Source organism: Gavialis gangeticus, unplaced genomic scaffold (genome assembly GCF_001723915.1).
Source record: "Gavialis gangeticus isolate Ggan-Ray unplaced genomic scaffold, GavGan_comp1, whole genome shotgun sequence".
In the NCBI taxonomy this organism is placed as follows: domain Eukaryota; kingdom Metazoa; phylum Chordata; order Crocodylia; family Gavialidae; genus Gavialis; species Gavialis gangeticus.
The window spans coordinates 187,892,497-187,914,229 of NW_017729032.1; the positions used below are offsets into that span (position 1 = coordinate 187,892,497).

General features: G+C 39.0%; 1 protein-coding gene across 2 annotated transcripts in view; it reads left to right on the plus strand.

The window, feature by feature from the left end:
• Positions 1-21,733, plus strand: part of POLA1 (DNA polymerase alpha 1, catalytic subunit) — a 367,464-nt gene that overhangs the window by 322,000 nt on the left and 23,731 nt on the right. The window contains exon 37 of one of the 2 annotated variants that reach the window (XM_019524513.1): positions 14,859-14,935. The exons of the other annotated variant lie outside the window; for it this stretch is intronic. Within the exon in view, the coding sequence (XP_019380058.1) occupies positions 14,859-14,920 (62 nt within the window). The 3' untranslated portion in view covers positions 14,921-14,935. Of the gene's footprint in view, positions 1-14,858; positions 14,936-21,733 lie in introns of those variants that run through there. 2 annotated transcript variants of the gene reach the window in all.

Genomic DNA, 21,733 nt, shown 5'->3' on the forward strand with positions numbered 1-21,733 from the left:
TCCTCCAGAGAGAGAGATCACACTTTTGAAAGAGCCACCCAGATGCCACGTGAACAATTGCTGCACTACAAAAAGAAAATCCCAACAAATCACACGCAGTTAGTTATGACATACCATCCTTCCCTGGAATCTGTATGGAAAATCCTCAGTTGCAGCTAGGGGCGCACCAATAGAGATGGGGCTGATACTGATAGCCCATTTTTAAGGATGCATATCAGCTGATACCAGTCCAATTTTTGATATGCAGCCTGGCAGCTTGAAGAGCAGCATCAGGCTGGTAAGTTTGTTGTGGTGGAAGGGAAGGGGTGTGGGGGGGTGCAGATCAAGGTTCCTGTGGGGAGGGAGGGAGTGAAGCTGGGACTGGGTTTCTGGTGCAGGACAGAGCTGGGAGGGTGTGGGGGGGCATGCTGGGATGGTACGTGCCTCCCATGCCCTCCCATGGTATGCGCACCAGCGGGAGCCGCCCACACCCCTGGACGAGCCGTGGCTCTGTCTCATGCCCCACCCCGGCTTGGCATCCCCAGCCCCCCACCCACTCCCTCCCTCATCGCAGGGGCCTTGATCTGCCTGCACATTCCATTTCCCTTCCCCCTTCCCTTCCACCACAACAGACTTACCATCTGCACACAGCTCTCTAAGCTGTCAGGCTGTGTTCCTTGCCACTTACATTCTGCACTGCAGCTGCACGTATGCAAAGGGCATTTATCAGCCACATCAGACCAATTTCCAATACATTCAATTTTCTTTATATTGGTGCCGATCCAATATCAGACCGATGTACTGGTGCACCTCTAGCTGCAACCCATACTAGAAGACGACCCAGTTTTTTAAAAGATCTTTCCAGAACCACCCATCCTCGCCTTTAAACAAGCACCGAACCTCACCAATCTCATCATCAGAAGCAAACTTCCGATGGCGCAAAGCACACCAAATGGATCCAGACCATGTTGGGACAAGAAATGTAAAATCTGCCAACTCATCTCCAATGCTTCCACGATAACTACACCCACAGCAGAACAATTACCATTCCTGAATCTTACATCTGCACCTCCAGACTTATAATATATCTCATGCAGTGCACCAAATCCCCTGATAGAAAATATGTAGGAGAAACCAAACCACAATTGCATACCAGAGTGAACGCACACCAAAAAACTATCAAAGATGAAAATATCCAATTACCTGTGGGTGCACACTTCTCATAAGGCAACCACTCTCTCTCCAATCTCTCAGTTCTAATCTGTAAAGGGAATTCACAAAACACCTTTCATAGATGAGCCTACGAACTTCACTTCATAAATCTACTGGGTACAAAAAGATCATAGTCTAAATAAAACATTGGATTTATGGCACATGATAACCTGCCTGCCATCCAATAACCCCAAGTAACCTCTTTACATTTTACCAGCTATATTCTAACACTAGGTCAGCATTCTGTCCCCTTTCCCACCTTATCTACCTGTCTCGCAACTATTTCCCACTGATCCTCACTGCCACGCATTTGCATGTGCACAGACCTGCATTTTGTATATGGGCTTCTATTCTGCCTAGGAGAACACAGAACATCAAACTCTCCCTATGCCCAAGGAAGGGTGTTTGTGCCTGAAAGCTTGCAAAGAACAATTTTTCCAACTATTTAGTTAGTCTAATAAAAGATACCACGTTTACCCAAAGAACCTTGTCTGCCTTCAGCAAGGCAAGCTTTCTTACACGCAGGTTTTGACATACTTCTGGTAAAGACAGTAGAATTGTATTTTATGGTAGCAGTGATTTAGAAATATATGTACAGTTTAGCAACCTTTTGCATAGATTGAGATATAAATAATATAGCATCCTGACTGACCAGACAACATGTCTATTTGTGTGGGAACTGAACTTCCTAAATGGAAACTAACATCTTCATGGGCAAATCAGTTTCATAGTAGGTAGTGTCGGAAGGGTCCTGAGTAGATCATTAAGTCCAACCCCCTGCCATGAGCAGGAAAGGAGGCTGGGGTCAAACAACCCCGGCAAGGTGTCTGTCTAGCTTCCTTTTGAAGACCCCCAGGGTAGAAGCGAGCAGCACTTCCCTTGGAAGTTGGTTCCAGATCCTAGCCACCCTGACTGTGAAGTAGTGCCTCCTGATGTCTAGCCTGAATCTACTCTCCGTTAACTTAAGGTCATTATTCCTGGTTATTCCCACTAGTGCTCGTTGCCTGATGGTCTCTCTTGGCCAGTTTATAGATGGCCACCAGATCCCCCCTCAGCCTTCTCTTGTGGAAGCTGAACAGGTTCAGGTCCCGTAGCCTTTCCTCATAGAGCCTGCCCTGCTGCCCCCGATCATGCAAGTGGCCCTCCTCTGGACCCTCTCCATGTTGTCCACATCCCTCCTGAAATGCAGCGCCCAGAATTGGCCGCAGTACTCCAACTGAGGCCTGACCAGTGTCGCATAGAGGGAGAGGATTACCTCCTTGGACCTGCTCATGATGCATCTGTGGATGCATGACAAGGTGCAGTTAGCCTTCCTGACCACGTCCCCACATTGGCGGCTCATGTTCATCTTGGAGTCTTTAGTGACTCCAAGATCCTTTTCTGCCTCTGTGCTGGTGAGAGGGGAGTTCCCCAGCCTGTAGGTACGCTGCTGGTTCTTTCTCCCTAGGTGCAGTACCCTGCACTTGTCAGTATAGAATCCCATCTTATTCTCATCCACTCACCCCTGTAACCTGTCCGGATCCAATTGCAGCCTGTCCCTTCCTTCTAGCGTGCCCACTTTTCCCCACATCTTAGTGTCATCTGCAAATTTGAACAAGGTGCTTTTCACCCCCTTGTCCAACTCACTGATGAAGTTGTTGAACAAACTCGTGTGTGTGTGTGCGTGCGCGCGCATGTGTGTGTACTGCATCAACTTTCCATAACATTCTTGCAAATAATATCTATATGTAAAGATGCTGTTGTGTTTTCTCTGTAAAATAAATAAATAAATATAAATGAATAGATTTAAAAAAAAAAAGAACCAGGGGAATGAAGCCCAGTAATGCCACTAACGTGATTCTGGCTCAGACATACCGGCTTCTATTCCCTCATCTGTCATAACCTGCCAGTGTAATTTTGGACAAGACCCTTAGGCTCTGCTTCTCAGCAGTGCAGGAGAATATGCCAAGAAGTACGGATTGCCTAGTTGCCTCTGCTCAGCATGTGCCAAAGCCTGGAAGCCAGACAGAATAGACAGCTTAGAGGGGCCATGAGTATGAAGCAAGAAGCATGTTCAAAACAGAACCTATGAGCAGTGCTAGGGCATATGCTTAGGGCTACTCTAAGCCAACAGGAACTTGGAAGTTTGTGTGGGGGGGGAAATGGAATGGGATGTTTTCAGCGATGCTCTTGGGGTTGGCACTGGGGCAATGTCCAAAAGCCTTTAGAACAGTGGTTCTCAGCTAGGGTGCTGCCACACCCTGCGGTATCTAGAGATACTTTCAAGGGTGCCACAAGGTGCCATGCAGTATTAGCACTGTTAGCTGTGCAAATGTGATTCATCAGAGAAACCCAGAGATTTCAAATAGGAATCCATAGTGTTAAAAGCATTTTGATTTATTGTGGTCTGAGTTCTTTGCAATAGAAGAATTGCTCTATTATTTTTTCTGTAGTCACAAAACAAGTGAAAACTAAAGGCTGGCATTTTCCAAGGGGTGCCTTGAGTCTAGCATAGATGAGAACTACTTCTTAGAGCCAGATTATGTCTTCTTATTCACAATGAATAGTAGTTTCATTGACCTCAGTGAGACTACTTGGCTATGTACAGGCATTCAAAAAGCCTGAGGTGGATTCCATTTAAGTTGCACAGTTTTCTGTAAACACCGTAGTTTATATCAGTAGCAAAAAGAGCACACATTTGCCAGGGGGGAGGGATCTGAGACTGGGTTACACCATTTTTAAACCAGTCTGTGTGTCAAACTTTTGTTCTGCTACAGGTATAGACTAGTTTTGTGTGCCAAACCTCTGTTCTGTTATGGGTCTAGACTGGTCTCTGATCGCTTATACTGCTAAAAGTGTAATGTCTGTACCTGGCCCCTGTGTTGTAGAATACTATTAAGTGTAATGGGATCACAGTTTTATAACTCTCTCTTAAATGCTTACATGTGCATATTTTTATGTATTAATATTTGTGATGTGCTTAAGTAAAACAGTGATGGAGGTCACGTAGATCCCTGCATATATTCTCTCATACAAAATAATCTCAGCGATTGACTGCCTTGATCCAAAAAAATCTGAACCTATTTTCTATTTGTAGGCTATACTAATAATGGAAAAGAGAGGATGCTTTGAAGGAATTGGTGGTGAAACTGATGGATTTTAGGAAAGTCTGCACCTTCAATAGGCAGTACTTAAAAGTAGAATTTAATTCTTCAGATTATGTTCAGAGACTGTTTATGCACCATTATAAAAGCCATGTACATTCCCACTTCTGTCCTCTATACAAATACCAAAAGTGCCTAGTTTAGTTTCTGGATGAATAAACTGTAAAATTACATTGAGAAAAATGAAACTGTTTTAGGCTGTATGACCTACACATAAAAACACGAAATTCAGCTCTGAATATTTGTTTGCATCCTATAATTTAAACATTGTTTTTCCCCCAGTGTGTTCATAACTTGGTGTGCCAAGTATCTGTATGAAGTGATTTTTTTTATGGATGAGTTACTATGAAGCTTTGAAAGTAGATCATTTATAATGGAGATGTTGGCAGAGCTACTAAGGGGTGGAGCTATGGTATAGTAATATTGGCTGGTTATGACTATGGAAGGGAGGGAGACAGCATACTTTGACTAAGACCAGAAGTGTGCTTAAGCAAGAGGGTGTTGGGGTTCGTACGTAAAATGTGGAATTGATGTCACGAATAGAAAAGGGAAAGAGACTGTGAAAGTAAGTTAGAAAGGTTGTATGTGAATCAAAATGCAGTGTATTATATGAGCTCTAGCATTAGTACCAGAGTTATTTTCTGTTTCTCTTCAGTCTACAAACAGACTGTAATAAAGTGCTTATGGCACAGAGTAGAGAAGAAAACGGAGTTAGAAGTGTGGCGTTCTTATGGAAAAAAGGCATAGAAAGCCGGAGTTTCAGGGTTTTGTTTGTTTGTTTTTAGAAGTGAGAAATGGCTGTGTTCCCAGTGTCTGGAGTTGACCGAGATTAAATGGGTGTTTTGCTGCAGTGACGTTCGGTGGTTATTAATCTGGACTTTCCACCTTTTCTGTAGATAATGAGTTTCAGTTAGCATTGCTTCTTTGGGAATTATCACTAAAAAGCCCAGTGGGTTGATCAGCTGTTGCTTTACACAATTTTTTAAGGAGTCTCATGTGTCCTGTTTTTCAGCTTGTACCCTTTGAACAAATTCGTAGAGTGTGATGGACTGATTTTTTCCATACTGCAATTTCTATAATTCTGAGGTCACATGTACATGGCAGAAAATGCAATTTGGGGGTCAAGGATCAGATTCCAGTTGTACCCATTTTCCATGCTAGTGCAGGTGGATCATGATCCCAGGCTTCCCCTGCACCACCAAGCTGAAAGTGTGGTGCTCATGGCACACCTCCCTTCCCACGATTCAGGGCTGTCCCAAAGTTGTCTGGGCAGTCAACTGAGTGTCGGTCCTGACCCCAGGACAGTCCTGGGGTCAGTTGGAGACTCAGGACAGTACTGGGGCTGGTTTAAGGACTCCCTTCTCTGGGAATTTAAGCTCTGCATCTGGCAGTTCTGGAGGGGCTGCTGGGTGCATGGGATTAGAGGCTTCTGGCAAGGAGAATCGAAGGGCTTTCTCTGCTGGGGACTTTCAACTGTGGGTGTTCAAAGAGAACCAGAAGAACTGCAGAATGTGGGCTGCCCCAGGAGCTGGTGCTGACAGTCAGTTGATTATGGGCACTGGTGGAGACCCAGGGCTCTCCCAGGCTGATTCTGACAATCACTTGATTGTCAGGCATCCAACTCAAACTGCCCCAGTCTGTGGACATGCCACATATTCAATTTAAGGCACCATACAGACCAGCCATAAAAATGTAATCCATTACAGCTGGAACATTTTTGTGGCTGATTTGCCATTTTATAGCGCCTTAAATCAGTTGTACATATAGATCCCTTCCCATTTATGGTGCAACTAATGTGTCAGGGGCCTGAGTTGATGGCGTGTCATTCAACAATGTCAGTTCATTTCTCCAAGTGGTAGATATTTGCTTGACAGTGAGCATGAAAATATTTTTTGTAACATTTTCCTTCCTGTTTAGGTACTCAACAGTGGATATGCAATGAATAAGCTATGGAGGAAACTGACACCATTTTTACAGCACTTAATTAAATATATAAGCAATCAATTAATAATGACAACAACAAGAGCAATAACAATAATAATAGTACATTTAAATCCCTTTAAGGGGTCCTTCAAACAGTTAACAGAGTTATTCGAAGTTCTGTCTCATACAGCTTTTCCTGATCCTTTTCCAAATAATTTACACTTTAAAAGTTGTCTATATGCGCGTGTGTCATCTCCACAAGTTGATGGAAAGTGTATAGTATTTGGTCAGTTCTTCAACATTTTTTTCATGGGTTTTTTTATTAAATACAAGTCACCATTAAAATATTGTTAAATGTGTGCGTTGTTAAGAAAAATTATTCTATTGCTGCTTGCAGATGTTAAAAAACAAAAATACCAAAAAAGCCCCACTAAAGCACCCAATCTTTATAGATGTCAGGTGAGCCAGGTTGAAGTAAGGCACTGCCTCTTCTGGGGATGCACAGGTCTTGGTTCCAGAATGCACCAAGTTTAAAGTAAAGTGCTGTTTTTCAAGGGAGGGGGGGAGAGGGGGTGGCACCCTTTGTTTTTTCTTTTAATGGTTTTGTGTGTTTTTCATACCCCTGAAATCTAAGTAAGTACCTATATGCTAAATGTTACATTAGTTCTTTTCCTCTGAGCTCAGAGCTTTACTGTTCTTAATAATTTAGGTATTTATGGTGTAGTTATGTATTACAAATCCCATTTACAGCTGTAGAAAGAGGTGAAAAAAAATTGTGGCATAGCTAGTCACACAGGAAGTCACTGGCATAGACAAAAGTAGAACAGAAATTATCTGAATCCTGATTTCTGTTCCTTAGCCAGGGCTCTTTTCTTCATTACTAAATAGTATTGATTAACAATGGTTTTATATTCTTGTACATTATGCTTACTTTGTTGGAGGAGGGTTAGAGAGGTGGTCAGCTTAATTTACTTCTGACTTGGCATAAATTAACTTAGTTGATTTTTTTCAAGTAAATATCCTGCTACTACCATATTACCAAATAGCCTGATACTAGCATATTGTACTCTATGCATTTCTGCTATAGTTTGCATGTAAGCAAGCAAAAATGCACCATCATGTTTACACACTGAAAATAAACTGTTGCAGTAATTTTACTAATATATAAATTTGGCATATAGGTTACTCTGTAGCCTGACTGTCTAACTGGTGACACAGCAGTTCTGTAACGGCCACTAAAAATATTCATTTAAATCCCCATTCCCTTTTTGTTTGCTTTGTACACCCTAGCTCTACAACACTTTTTTCCCCATGGAGACTGCTATCAATCTCCTTCATATAACATCATACTTCTTGTTTTGTTTACTAGATGCATGTGAAAAATATAAAATCATTTAATACCTTATTTCTTCTCATGGTGTGTGTGTGTGTGTGTGGTGGAGTGGAGGGCATTTTCTGTAATGAAAATGATGCCCCTTTTCTTAGGACATGGTCAAGATTGAGGGGCATAGCTGACTTTCCAGTCCCAGTTCACTTATGCTATAGATTCTAAATTCCTGCTGTCAGTTATGTTTCTTTTTTAAAACTATTTTTGTGAGAGCATGAAATGTAAAAATTCAAACAGAAGAATTTTAACTCTGTATAAGCCACATGGTATGTTGGCGCTTAGATGGCAAAATGATGGTGGTTTCAAGAGAATTAAAAACACTGCTATTTTTCAGATTTTTTCCCCACTCCTGTAAGAAATGTTAAAAAAAACAAACAACAAAACTTTGCCAGCAGTGGTCTATAATGTGATCTAATCACTTTGATATTTTGAGAAAAATAGTAGTTTTAAACAGATGATACAGAATTTATTTTTAAAATGTATTGTGCTTATACAGTTGATGGCTTTTATTTCCATAATGTTTTTTACTACATAATTATACATCTTAATTACGTAATTACCATCATAATTATTATGTAATTACATGTAGTTCCACTAATTACAAAATCAGGAAGTGTAATTATCTAGTAAAAAACTTTCTGAAATCTTATTTGTTTAGTAGAGATTATTTAAAAGACCAGTGACCTAGTGGTGGTAGTTGTATATACCATTCACAGGACACTCAGGTTCAGTTCTTGGCCAGTAAGGTTTGGAAGGCTGCAGAAAGAGCTTTTTCATTCCCTAGCAATGTAAGTGCCAACTAATGAAATAATACCATCACCTGTAGATGACAAAGAAAATTATGCTGAGAGCTTCTGAAAGTTGTTTTGTACTCTTTTTCTGTTAGGATTAGCATTGCATGTATATCCTTCATTACTAAAGTTAAATGTCCACAAGGAATGTCACACGTTGAATTGAAATTGTTAATAAATGGAAACAAATTATAATTAGAAATGATCAGCTACATGTAGTATTCAGAACTGACCAAGTAAACCAATATATCACAAATATTATTATTTATTATAAATGTTACATTTCTTTTAAACCAAAGCAAATAAATAAGCAGACACAGGCAAGATGTGCATGTAAAATGTTTTGCTCAGACCAAAATTCCTAAACAAAATGTCTAAAATGAGGAACACAAATATTATTTTTGTAGAAAACTTTTATACTGATCTGCATTAAAGTAACTTTACATAACCTGTTTCATTATGTGTGTACGCACACACTGAAATCTTGATTTCACAAAAGCAATGGCAGAACTCCCACAGATATCTAAAATTTCACTCAGTGTGTGTGTGTGACTGTTTTCCCAAGTTTATCAGTTTGTTTCCCAGTGTTACTGTATTTTAATGTGTCTGCTGATACTTTTTGTTGCTTGTAATTAACATATTTAATTGGCTAATAACACTGTTTGAAACAAAAGTAGGTTGTGCAGTTAAAAAGTAACATTTAAATTTTAGTCATTGATACAACTGGAGTTTGTGCTTACATTTCTTAAAAACAGAATAAAAAGGTGGAAACCATTTGCATCTACACTGTAAATAATGGAGGGAAAGGTCTCTCCTAGATTGGATGAAAGAATATGGTAAAACTCTGATTAATTACTGAATATATCATTCAGCAAAGCTATGACATGTTTCAAAATGACATCAGAAATACAAGGTGTAGACTTGCATTTGCTATGACACCAAATATATATTTAATATGTCAAAATATTGATATACAGAGAAGCACCAAAAAGAAAAAAATACCTTTTGGTATCAAGAGACAGAATGTATGAAGGATGATGTAGAAAAATAAGTAATTAAAATTTGGTTTGTACTAAAAGAAGAGAAAATAATCACTAAGTTTTGTGAAGACATACAGTTCACAGGAATATTAAACAGAAGGTATGATGATATGAAAGTGTCCAGGATGTATAGTAAGTAGGTTGTAGGTACCTCTTTATATGTTCCTGTACCATCATTGACTTTTCTTTGTCAGAAATTTTACTAGCCATTTTAAAATGTGTTTACCACATGTTTATTTTAATCCCCAAACTTAGTTTTAGAAAGAAAGGTCTAAGGACCTGGTTTTCAAATTATATAAATCTGTCTTGTTCCATTAACATAAGTGGACCTATGTCCATGTATATCAGCTAAAGATATGACCCAAAAAGAGAATCCCTCTTAAAAGCAACTTCAAAATCTTCATTCACCGACTGAATGATGTTGGTTTTCAGTGCCTAACTGTAGATTAATTTAATCTGATAAATACTTGAAACTGTATGCTTATTTGATCTGAGATTCAATTAAATTTTTAGTCACTTGCATTAATGTTGTTCAAAGAATAATAACCACACATGAAAAAATTCTTTAGAAAGTCTTTATATCCTAAACAGATGAAATTGATATTTATGTAATTTTAAAAGATAGGATAAATTGTGATTATCCTCCTTGCCAAGCATGCACTTTGTAGCTTGGCCACCTCTGCCCTAAAATCTGTCCCATTTTAAGATGTACAAGTCTACATATATAACAGCATTATATATATATTTATTTTATTCTGTAGCAGACATGAAAACAAGAAATTACTAATTAATGGCATAGGCATTGTGAATTATGCATGATCTGTTTATGAAAATCCATGTAAGAGAGTCTATATCTACATGCATTTTCAAGCTTATTTACTCAAACTGATAATTCTGCCATTGGCGGTTGAATGTCATATTTTGCCATCTCTGTTTATCAGAAAAGAAATACGATAGTATAAGCTGGAGAATAATTGTGTCCTGGGTTCTGTAAAATAAATAAAAACAGTGCTGTAAAAGCATACCATCCATCCAAATCTACTGTGGCCATCATGCACGTAAGTTCACACGTGATCAGAAACCCTTTGTCTTTGCTTCCAGTAAGCTTATTAGTCCACCCTGAAAGTCTCTGTCTAGGACAGATCCAGTTGTCCCATGTTACATGATGGTTCCATGATGAAAACAAAGAGGGGAGTGACAAGGATGCACCTGATTTATTTCTGTTGTAGAGATGGCCATAAAACCTGCATACCAGTTTCCAGCCTTTGGAACAAATTTATCCCCGATTTAATTCCATTAGCTTCCAGAAGTTGATTTAGACTTCTTGCCCTTGGTAACTTAAGTTCAGGATTTGTGCCCAGGTCTTCAAGAGGAAAACGTAGTGAGGCAACCTTCTATGTTGCTTACCCTGTTCTATGGTGGTGTTTTTTAAAACAAGTGGAAGTTCCTTTTGCAAGAAGTTGATTTGATCTTACGAGGATTACAACTGTCAAATGCATATCAAAATGTTTTCCTATCTTAAATTATTTAACTCAGAATATAATAATGTAATTATTTTGACATGAAAACGTTACATACTGTAGTATTTCCACTTATCTTAAAACAGACACTTTCACTTTACAAGAGATGCATGCAGTAAAGACAAAACAAAAAAATGAATAAAAGGGAGTGAGTGACAGACTGAGTAGTTTTGTTTGGGATATAAAAACAAATACCATCCTATTAGTGGCAAATATTGTGAACTTGAAATTAAAACATTCAACTATTTGTAAGGTCATTTTATACTTTAGATATAACAATGAAAGAGTTCATAAACAAGTCAGTAATGCATGAGAGTAGTAATGTTATCAACTGAATATTTTCTGTTTGAAAATGATTGTGATATTTAATGGTGCAGTGGAGGAGAAATCAATCTTTTTTTATTGAAACAATGGTTGAAATTTGATTTTTTTTGCTAGGGTTTCAACAGGTAGTTCAGAACCTTTTTATTATACAATATTAAATGATGGAAATAAGTGTTGTTAATACAGTATAATCACTTGAAATGTTGCTAGTAGGCTTTTGAACACTTTTAAAGTAAATTGCTACTTATTTTTTTAATTAATGGCACTTTTTCCTGGATATCTTAAATTCTTTGTTTGATGTTTTGAAGTTTGTATTGTCCAGGACTAAGTGGATTGTAATTTTATTATAAATTGTAGAAGTTGGTGATGAGTCAGTTGGATATACCATAAAATTATGTTGGTATTATTTTATTTAAAAAGCAGTCACTGTTAGTGTCTTGGCCCTACGGTAGGAGAAGATTAATGCATGTAAACAATTTGGCATAAGCAGATGTTTAAATATAAATTGATGGCTGGTAATACAGAACATATTCAGTTCTCCTCAGATGTATGTATTCCTTTATTAGTTTTCTCATCTGAATCTCTTTCTGTCTTCTGAGAATTTGTCTGGAAGTCATAGAATTATAATCATAGAAAATTAGGGTTGGAAGAGATCTCAGGAGATCACCTAGTCCAACCCCCTACTCAAAGCAGGACCACCCCCAACTAGATCATTCCAGCTATGGCTTCGACAAGCTGGGCCTTAAAAGCCTCCAAGGATGGAGATTCCAACACCTCTGTAGATAATCTGTTCCAGTGCTTCATCACCCTTCTAGTGAGAGAGTTATATCCAACCTAAGCTTCCCTTGCTGCAACTTGAGACCATTGGCTCCTTGTTCTGTCATCTGCCACCATTGAGAACAGTCCAGCTCCATCCTCTTTGGAACCAACCTTCAGATAGTTGAAGGCTCTTATCAAATACGCCCTCAATCTTCTGCAAACTAAATAAGCCCAGTTCCATCAGCCTCTCCTCAGAAGTCATGGGCGCCTATACATGTGCTGGACCTGTGCTCCAACACATGTTAATTAGCATCAGAGAAGACTTGATTAATTGAGTCTGCTGGAGCGTGCTAATTGGTGTGCTCCATCCAGCAGCCTGTGCATCCCGTATTCAGCATCCCCATGTTTCAAAATGGTGGTGGGGCGCTTTAACTAAAACTTGTTCAATGAGCTTTAGTTAGTGTCCCCGCTGCCATTTTGAAGTGCGTGATGCTAAATACATGTGATTCTGTGGGTGCTTTAATTAGTGCTTTAATTAGAGCCACTCCCTTCTGCCCCCCTTCCTAGAGCCTGAGTATAGATGTCGCATGTGCCCCAGCCCCCTAACCATTTTCACTGACTAGTTTAAGAAAAATCTTTTTCTTAAACTGAAGTACACTACATGCATATTAAATGACAATTGCATTTTAAGTAATAAAGTGTGGCTTTACTCATTTTTCATCCTGTTTTGTTAACCATTTCTGGATTTAACTGGGTAATTGTTTTATAAAAATACTGGTGTTCTCATGTGACAGTCTGAGAACTGTCTTTTTTAAGACATTTCCACTCTTTTTTGGTTTCAGCCAAATTTAAAATATCACAACATTGTGAAGAGTCTAAGTAGAGTTTACTTTTCAGTTATTCTGAGGGAAATTTTAAGTTAGTTTTGATTTTACAGAAATTAATATGGGTTACTGGGGCAGATTATTTAAATGTGGGAATTATTCTGTCTTTTGTTTCCACTTATACAAAATAAGAAACTTAGTTCAGTACTTAACATATTAACATAATTGCTGCTTCTTTTTTCTTTTAGTAAGTATCCCACTTGTGCTGTTTGAACAAGTCAGTGCAGCGCTGTTTCTGCGTCCTTGTCCAAACTGCTGATGTAATTACACTTCTCCAGTAGCAAGGAAGAAAAGAATTTAATTGACCAGTAGAACATTGAAGTCAAGTACATTCTGCTGCCCACTAGCCCCTTTCAGTACCTGCCTCTAGCCAAATCTTCTCTAGTTTTCATTTACCTAACACATTTAATTGCTTTTTTAGTCCCCTTCTCAACTTCCAAATCCTTTTGTTGACTTACAGAAAGCATGCCCTGTATATGAAACCTATATTTGCCAGATTCTTCCAATATCTTAGTACATTTTAAACAAACAGAAATGGAAAAGGAGAGGCAGTTGAATGTACAACCATCTTGGAAAAATCTTTTTTCTTAAATTGAAGTACACTACATGCATTATAGATAAGTTACATTTTTAAATAATAAAATGTGGCTGTACTCATTGTTTTTTCTCTTTTGTTGTCCGTTTCTTCTGGAAATAGTGATGGTAAAAGTGCTTTAAATGGGTAATTGTTTTATAAAAATGTAGACTGCTTATAGAAATTAAAAAAAAAACAGAATAAAACCTCAATTTATCAGAAGCAGCAGCGCATTAGTTGGACCCAGCTCCACAGCATCTGGTGCTTCAGCAGGGCTTTTTGGCACTTTTCTAAAGTGGATCAATCAGCTATTAGTTAAAAATTCCCAAAAAGCCCCACTAAAGCACCTAGTCTATATACAGATGTTCGGTGAACTGGATCCAACTAACACGCTGCCTTATCTGGGCATGCGCTGGGATCAGCGCAGAAGTACACCAAGTTTTAAAACTCTGGGTTTTTTGTGGGGGAGGGGAGTGTTATGTCCGTAAGCAGCCCTAATTTCTATAGATGTAGAACTTGTAAGGAGCTCTCATGTGACAATCTTTATTTTCTTCCTGTTAAATAGTCCAGGACTTGGGACGTCCAGCTTCTACTCTCCTCTCCCCCACTATCATAGTTGCAAAGGTCAATATATATTACAATGTGATAGCTATTGATATATAGGTATTATGTGAAGCTATAAGCAAGGTAAGAGAAAGACTGGTAAGACTGCAAGTCAGCAGCTACTCTTCCAAAGTACTGGTAACAAGGAACTGATGACTTTCTCTGCCATTCTGATTATCCAGTTGGTTTACCAGTGGGCTGAAATGCTCCACACCACTGGTGTAAATATCTGTGGAAGCTTTGTGGTTTTTAAGATAAACAAATGCACAAATTAAGTACATGAGTTTCCTAGAATGCTGTTAGGATATTTCCCTCTTATTGACTCATGAGTATTCAAGGATCACATGTCTCTGCCTGGAATCAGGAGATCATTCAGGTATTCTCTGGGGCTAATAATAAAATAAGGAAATGACAGCATTTCCTATTAATTGAGTGGTGCAAGAATCAGATGAAAGATGGTTTCAATATCTGAATCGGTTTTACTTTCCATTCGGTATTTTTATCATGTAGTATCACTTGTGATTCTCTATCTCCAATCCTAGTCATAGAATGTGAGCATCTGTCAAATTCCACTCAGCTCAAGGTCTTTGTCAAAGAAGGGGGAAAGGAATTGTACCAAAAAAGTTCATTTTATGTTGCTACAGATGCTTCATTAACTGAAGGAAAATGAGAAGAGCAAATTGTTCCGAAGTAACCAAAATCCTCTTCTGTTCTTCCAGAAGAATCTACGTACAAAATAAATTTGGCTACTTGGAATAGCTTGGGAAAATGGTGCCAATAAATTAATATTAGCCACAAGATGCATGTGTTTCATGAGTCTTAAAATTTCCTCAGGAAACATCTTGAAATCTAACAACCAAGATGTTAACAATCAGTTTCAAAATGAAGTTCTATTTTTTTCCACAGATGTTTGGAAGCAAGACAGACCTCCATCATGTAGCCTGTTTTTGAAAGGCAGCAGATAATCTACTCAAGCACCTAAAATTATCTGGGTGCCAGACATAGACTCTCAATTTGACATTGACCCCATAGCTTGAATCTTCTGAATGGGAGGTCCTTAACCCTAAAGGACTTCAAAAGTTAAGAACTGACTCATGAGAAATCTTGCATATTTGCAAAGAGGAGTTAAATATTCTGGAGCCCACAATCCGCTCACCCTTCCTCCCGAATGCCAAATCTGAAAGAAAAATGCTGTTGTGTAACTTGGTTGTACAGAGGTCACTTAAAACACACTGTCCTAGAACATAGCAGTTTAAAGAATTGCCTGATTTATTCATAAACCCTCTTTTGAGACGCAGGACAAAAGGCTCACATGGATAGGCAACTGTTACACACTAATATACAAGACCAAAGGCTATCTCTGCATGAGGGACTTTGAGCATTCTCTTCCAGATCAGCTGCAACATCAAGGACAGAAAAATCTGTAAAGCGTTTTGTTTGCTTCATGTTCAATCTCCTGTCATCTGCTAATGCAGTCTTTGTCAGAAAGTACTTAATGTTGTGGTACCCAAGTAACCTGCCTCCCTGGTTTACTTCCACTGTTCTGCTGAGTACATATCTCTACATTCCCTTTTCACAAATGCTATTTTCCACAAATAAAAAGTCAGCAGATTTACTTTCTTAGGGGAGAAAGAAAAATAATCGTATCTGAGGAAAGGTGGTGGTTGCATTGGTGGTGAGTAGTATGCACTTGAATGCTGTTTTCATATTATTGGCAGTTGAGCCCATGGTATCTCCGTATTTGAGTGATTACTCAGGTGTCCATATTGAAAGGCAAGACAGGATGGTATGGAACCCTGTAGAGTCCCACAGGTAATGGACTTCAAATAGAACACTGACCTATGTCGCAAATGAATGATTACTCGTTATAGTAGAGCAAGGTAGTCTGAAGTCAAGGAGGAGGCATGATAGAGCTACACCTTCTTTTATATGACAAAAATGGTATCCGTATCTTTACTTTGTGCACTTTGGCATTTTTGTTAATTCAGGAGCTCTTGGCCATTACAGATGTTACCAGGATCACTGCAAGGAAGTGGCTTCCGTCGCTTCCCAACTTGCACCTGATAGACTAACTAAACCAGAGGTATATAAGATAAGTTTTTGTAACAGAGGGCTTAGTCAGCAGGGGGCATCTCACAGTGTCTGATAAAGTAAACCCTTTGATTATGGAAGCTTTTGCAATACATTTCTGATTTAGTTAGTCCAGTGATTCTCAACCAGAGTGCCATGCAGTGTGTTAGCACTGTTTCTTATGAGAAACCCAGAGCCTTCAAATAGGAATCTTTAATATCAAAAACATTCTGACCTATTCTGGTTTTTCTGAGCTTTGCAACAGGAAAACTGTTCTATTATTTCTGTGTAGTCAAAAATGAGTGAAAACTAAGAGCTGGCATTTCCTGAGGGGTGCCTTCAGTCTATGGAGGGATGCCTTTTTTTCTAAAAAGGTAGAGAACCACGGAATTAGTCTATAAGACACAAACCTACCCCACCTTCTACTCATTATAATACCATTCTGTCAACTTCTGCTAATATCAGTTAGCTGTGTTTTCCGATGTATAAAGGTTTGTTGTATAAAGGTCCAGTAGCAATTTCATCTTCAATTTATGAAGGTGCTAATGTTACATGCCAGTTTTTCAGATTCCAAGGCCCCTGGCACACAGTTACTTAATGGCACAATGGGATCTGATCCCCAATCCTAACAAACGTGCCTCTTGCCATGACACATGTACCATATCAGAGCTGGGGCTGCACCAGAGCTGGTTCTAGACGTGCAACATTTTTGTGGCTAGTTTCTATTGTGCCTTAAATTGTAGGTAACCAGAGCTGGCACAACAGTCCTGGGCAGCTCTGAGGCTGGGACTGACAACTAGATGAGTGTCTGACAATTGTAGATCCAACTCAGGGCCAGTTCAAGTGCAGGGCTGGGGCACTCAACTGATTGTCAGTCCCAGCCCCAAGACTGAACAGAAGTCTTGAGCAGACTTTGGTTACCCTGCCACGTTTTCAGTTCAAAATGTGATGAAAAACAGCCACAAAAACGTTACTCTTCTTTTCATAGATTCATAGATGCTGGGGTCAGAAGGGACCTCAACAGATCATTGAGTCTGACCTACTGCCTAGGCAGGAAAGAGTGCTGGGGTCAGATGACCCCAGCTAGATGCCTATCCGGCCTTCTCTTAAAGACCCCCAAGATAGGTGAGAGCACCACCTCCCTTGGAAGGCCATTCCAAATTTTGGCCACCCTTACTGTGAAGAAATTTTTTCCTGATATCTAGCCTAAATCTTCTGTCTGTCAGTTTGTGACCATTGTTCCTTGTTACCACTAGAGGCACCCTGGTGAACAGAGCATCTCCGATCCTTTGCTGCACCCCCCTAATTAATTTTTAGGCAGCTACAAGACCACCTTTCAGCCTTCTCTTGCAGAGGCTGAAGAGGTCCAGGTCCCACAGTCTGTCCTCATAGTGCTTGTTCTGTAAGCCTCTAACCATACGAGTGGCCCTCCTGTAGACCTTCTCGAGTCTATCAACATCCTTCTTGAAGTACAGCGCCCAAAACTGGACCAAGTACTCCAACTGCAGTCTGACCAATGCTGTGTAGAGGGGAAGTATCACCTCCTTGCATCTGTTTGTCATGCATCTGCTGATGCATGAAAAAGTGTGGTTAGCTTTGCTGATGATTTTGTTACACTGAGGACTCGTGTTCATCTTGGAGTCCACTATGACTCCAAGATCCCTTTCTGCTTCTGTGCTGCTGAGAGGGTCACTTCCCAGCTAGTAGACGTGCTGAATGTTTTTGCGCTCTAGGTGCAGCACTCTGCACTTGTCCTTGTATTGCATCCTATTGTGTACTGCCCACTTTTCTAACCTGTCCAGGTCTGGCTGTAATCGTTCCTTATCCTCCAGAGTGTACACTTCACCCCACAGTTTAGTATCATCCACAAACTTGGACAGAGTACACTTCAAACCCACATCCAAGTCACTGATGAAGATATGAAAGAGTACAGGTTCAAGGTCCGAACCCTGCGTGACCCCACTACCCACATCCTTCCAGGTCGATACCGACCCGTCTATTGCCACTCTCTGGGTGCGAATGCTAAGCCAGTTTGCCACCCACTGGACCGTGTAAACATCTGTTGCAGTCTCTTAATTTATTTATGCGAATAGGATGAGATACTATATCAAAGGCCTTGCTAAAGTCTAAGAAAACGACATCCACCTCTACTAAGCATTTTGTGACCCTGTCATAAAACAAAACCAGACTGGTCATACATGATCTACCTTCTACAAATCCATGCTGGTTTTCCTGCTGCATTATTTTTCCCGATGGACTCCCACAAATATGATCCTTCATAATCTTTTCAAAGACCTTTCCAATGATGGAGGTGAGACTGACTGGACTATAATTACTCAGATCCTCCTTCCTCCCCTTCTTGAAAATAGGGACCACACTGGCCCTTTTCCAGTCCTCTGGGACCTGTCCCAAGGACCATGAACACTCAAACAGCTGTGCCGGTGGTTCTGCTATGACACCGACCAATTCCTTCAGTACCCTCGGATGCAGCTCATCCGGGCCTGCTGACTTGAGCACATCCAGTCCATCCAAGTGACTCTGCACCAAGTCGGTGTCGACAGTTGGTAGGCTGGTGTCCCTCTGATGCCCATCTAAGAACCCATTAGGAGACTTATCTTGAGCCCTGTTCAGGAACACTGAGGCAAAAAACTCATTGAATAGCTCAGCCTTGTCCCTTCTCTCTGTCACTAATTGCTCCTCCTTTTTTTTGTGGAACATTTTTATGGCTGGTTTATATTTGTCACACCATTAATTCCTTGAACATGTTGCAGGGTTACTATTGAGGGTGCAGTTAACAAGTTAATCATGTCTCAGTTGTAATGTCTCCAAAAAGTCCTGCTTGTTCATCCAATTCTTCCTTCATTGCAAGTAAATACATGCCCTGTACACTTTTTTTTTTTTTTAAATCCTTCCAAAATTGTCTCTGGTGCAAATGCAGATTAACTGAAGTGAATTCAAATGATGGACTCTTCCCTGTGCATGTCACTTTCAGTCTCAGTAATCAGAGTTGGTGGCTGTAGCTTTTGGAAGAACTACCTTTGGAAAAAAAACTTGCAGTCTGTCTTTTATTTTACTCCTTTAGTTGCTGCTAACAACCTAAGGGACCAAATCTTCAAGTTACAGGTATGGCAGGAATGACAGATAATTAAAACATCATTTTTTTGTTTTAGGATGTTTGTGAGATTTGTATATTTTCATTTGTTTACCTTACATGGGAGACGATATATTCTGCTGTGGCAAGAGACTGAAAGCCATACAGTTTCCAAGAAATTTGTAAATACCCAATTATTAATATTACTTGATTTGCATATTCAATTTCTTATGGTTTTCCAAAATATATGAATGTTTATTATATATAAACTACATATATGTTTACATACACAAATAAAATGCATAGGTAAAATCTATTTAGTGGAGTTTTGATCTCTCACTTGAATTTCTTAGCTTTTGGGTATTTAGGCAAGACCCTGAATTTTTTTAATAGCTTTTGTTAGGAGAATTCCCTACTGTACATTTCTAATATTGTGGGATTTTAGACTGTTGTTTCTGAATATTTTAAGGGCTTCTGTAAGAACCTATTAATTGCTTTTGAAATCTGGCCATGTAACCAGCTGTTGATAGGTCTGCTTATATCTCCTTTCAGTGTTTTTGTGAACAACTGATCAAATTAGATTCGTCACTCTTGGCTTGTGGTGATTTGAAATTGAAATGGAATATATTAAAGCAGCCAACCACACTGATTACATTGCAAGCCTCATTTAATTTCATACATTCACACATTATAGTGAAAAGCAAGTTTTTTAATGCATGATTGTGACTGTACCTTGAGCAACTCCAAAGGTCATCTGTAATCGGTGCATAATTTGTTAGTGGTTAGATATCTGATTTATGAAAGCATGTTCCATAGTACTACATATGCAATAAGTATGGAGAGCAAAAAAGTCAAATCCACTAAAATTTTAGTGATATGTATTTTATGATATTCTCTTAGTCCCAACTGGTCAATGGGTCAGAAGTATTAAGACCTCAGTACATAGTTCTATATTTGTTGCTGTCAGATAGCAAAACTGTCTATATTGAGATGCTACCATGGAGGTTAAAATAGAGGCTCTAAAAAGGGCAGGTTATTGTTGAGAGGGTATTGACAACACAATATGCTTCTGCTCAAATTATTGAATGATCTGTTTCACAATCCAACATTTTTATATCAACTTAATAGGAAAATGACTGTTTTGTCTTAAGGCAGCATGTTGGTGTTTTCTCTGTTTGGGGTTAATACATGGGTTAATCATTTTTTTTTTTAAAATGAACTTCTTTCCTGTCTCAGACTTTTAACCATTTGCTAATTATCAGGTTTATTGGTGGAAGAAGCTGTGTTGCACACTGGAGATTGTTTAAAAATCTTTTTATCAGTATTTATATCTTTTCTATACATGTATGTGTACTAAAGATATTTATATTAAAAATAAGAATCTCATCCCATTATTTCTTATTTCTTTGCTCAGATGGAAGTGTTGTAATGTATGAAATAAAGACAATTAGCCAAATAATATTTTGGCACTTCAATATTACATTGGTAAAGATAAACTGAGATCTACTTAGGGGAAAAAAATTGTACATAGCAAGTGTATAGTACCTTTAACAGTGGCTTTCAGTCAGTATTTTGTTGTTACTATTAAAGTAAATATTATAGAAGATTTTTATGAAAAGTTTATGCGGAAACCTTGACTGCCTGTTATTGATATTTGACAATATTTCAAAATGTTATATTATACATACAACTTGTTTAGTTTCATACATTCACTTTTCCTTCTCCCTGTGACCCCAGGGCCAAACTGAAAATAGGTATTAAACATACTCCCAGTCTATTTCCTACCATCTAGCCTGGTATTCTGTCAAATGAGTGCCAGTAACAATTGTTTCGGAGTTGTGCAACAAACTTTGAATACCCTGCCCAAGGATAGTTTTTCTTTTTCCTTAACCCTCACTGCTAGCTGATGACATAAAACATGAGAGGTTTGCTAAAAGTCATATTTTTTCTTTAATTTTTAGGAAAAAATGATGAACAACTAACTGAGATAAAACTAAACGAGGATTGTAAGGCCTCAAGTGTTATGTGAGGATATCTACCATATGTTTTGTTAAAGCAGCTGTGGCCTGGTGCCTTACAGCTGCAGCTCACACAAATTATAGGGTGCTTCCAATTTCTTAGAGACCTCATTGGATACAACCTTTTGCAACTGATTTATTAGTTATTGCCAAACACTTCACAGTATTAGGCCCTGACTTCTAGTTCTGTCACTAGACTTCAGTGCTGGCTATGCCCAGAATCCACAGTCTGCTAATCTAAGCAGATGTTATGTTTTTCAAGCAGACTGAGTGAGTAGCATCCAGCAGCAAGACGTCTGAGTGTTTCTTGTCAGCTTTCTCAAATTTGATTTTGTTCAAAACAAAATAGACAGAACTAGTTTCTCAAGAAACACTGAACTCAGGAGATTGTCCCTCTCTTCCCCCTCACCCTTTG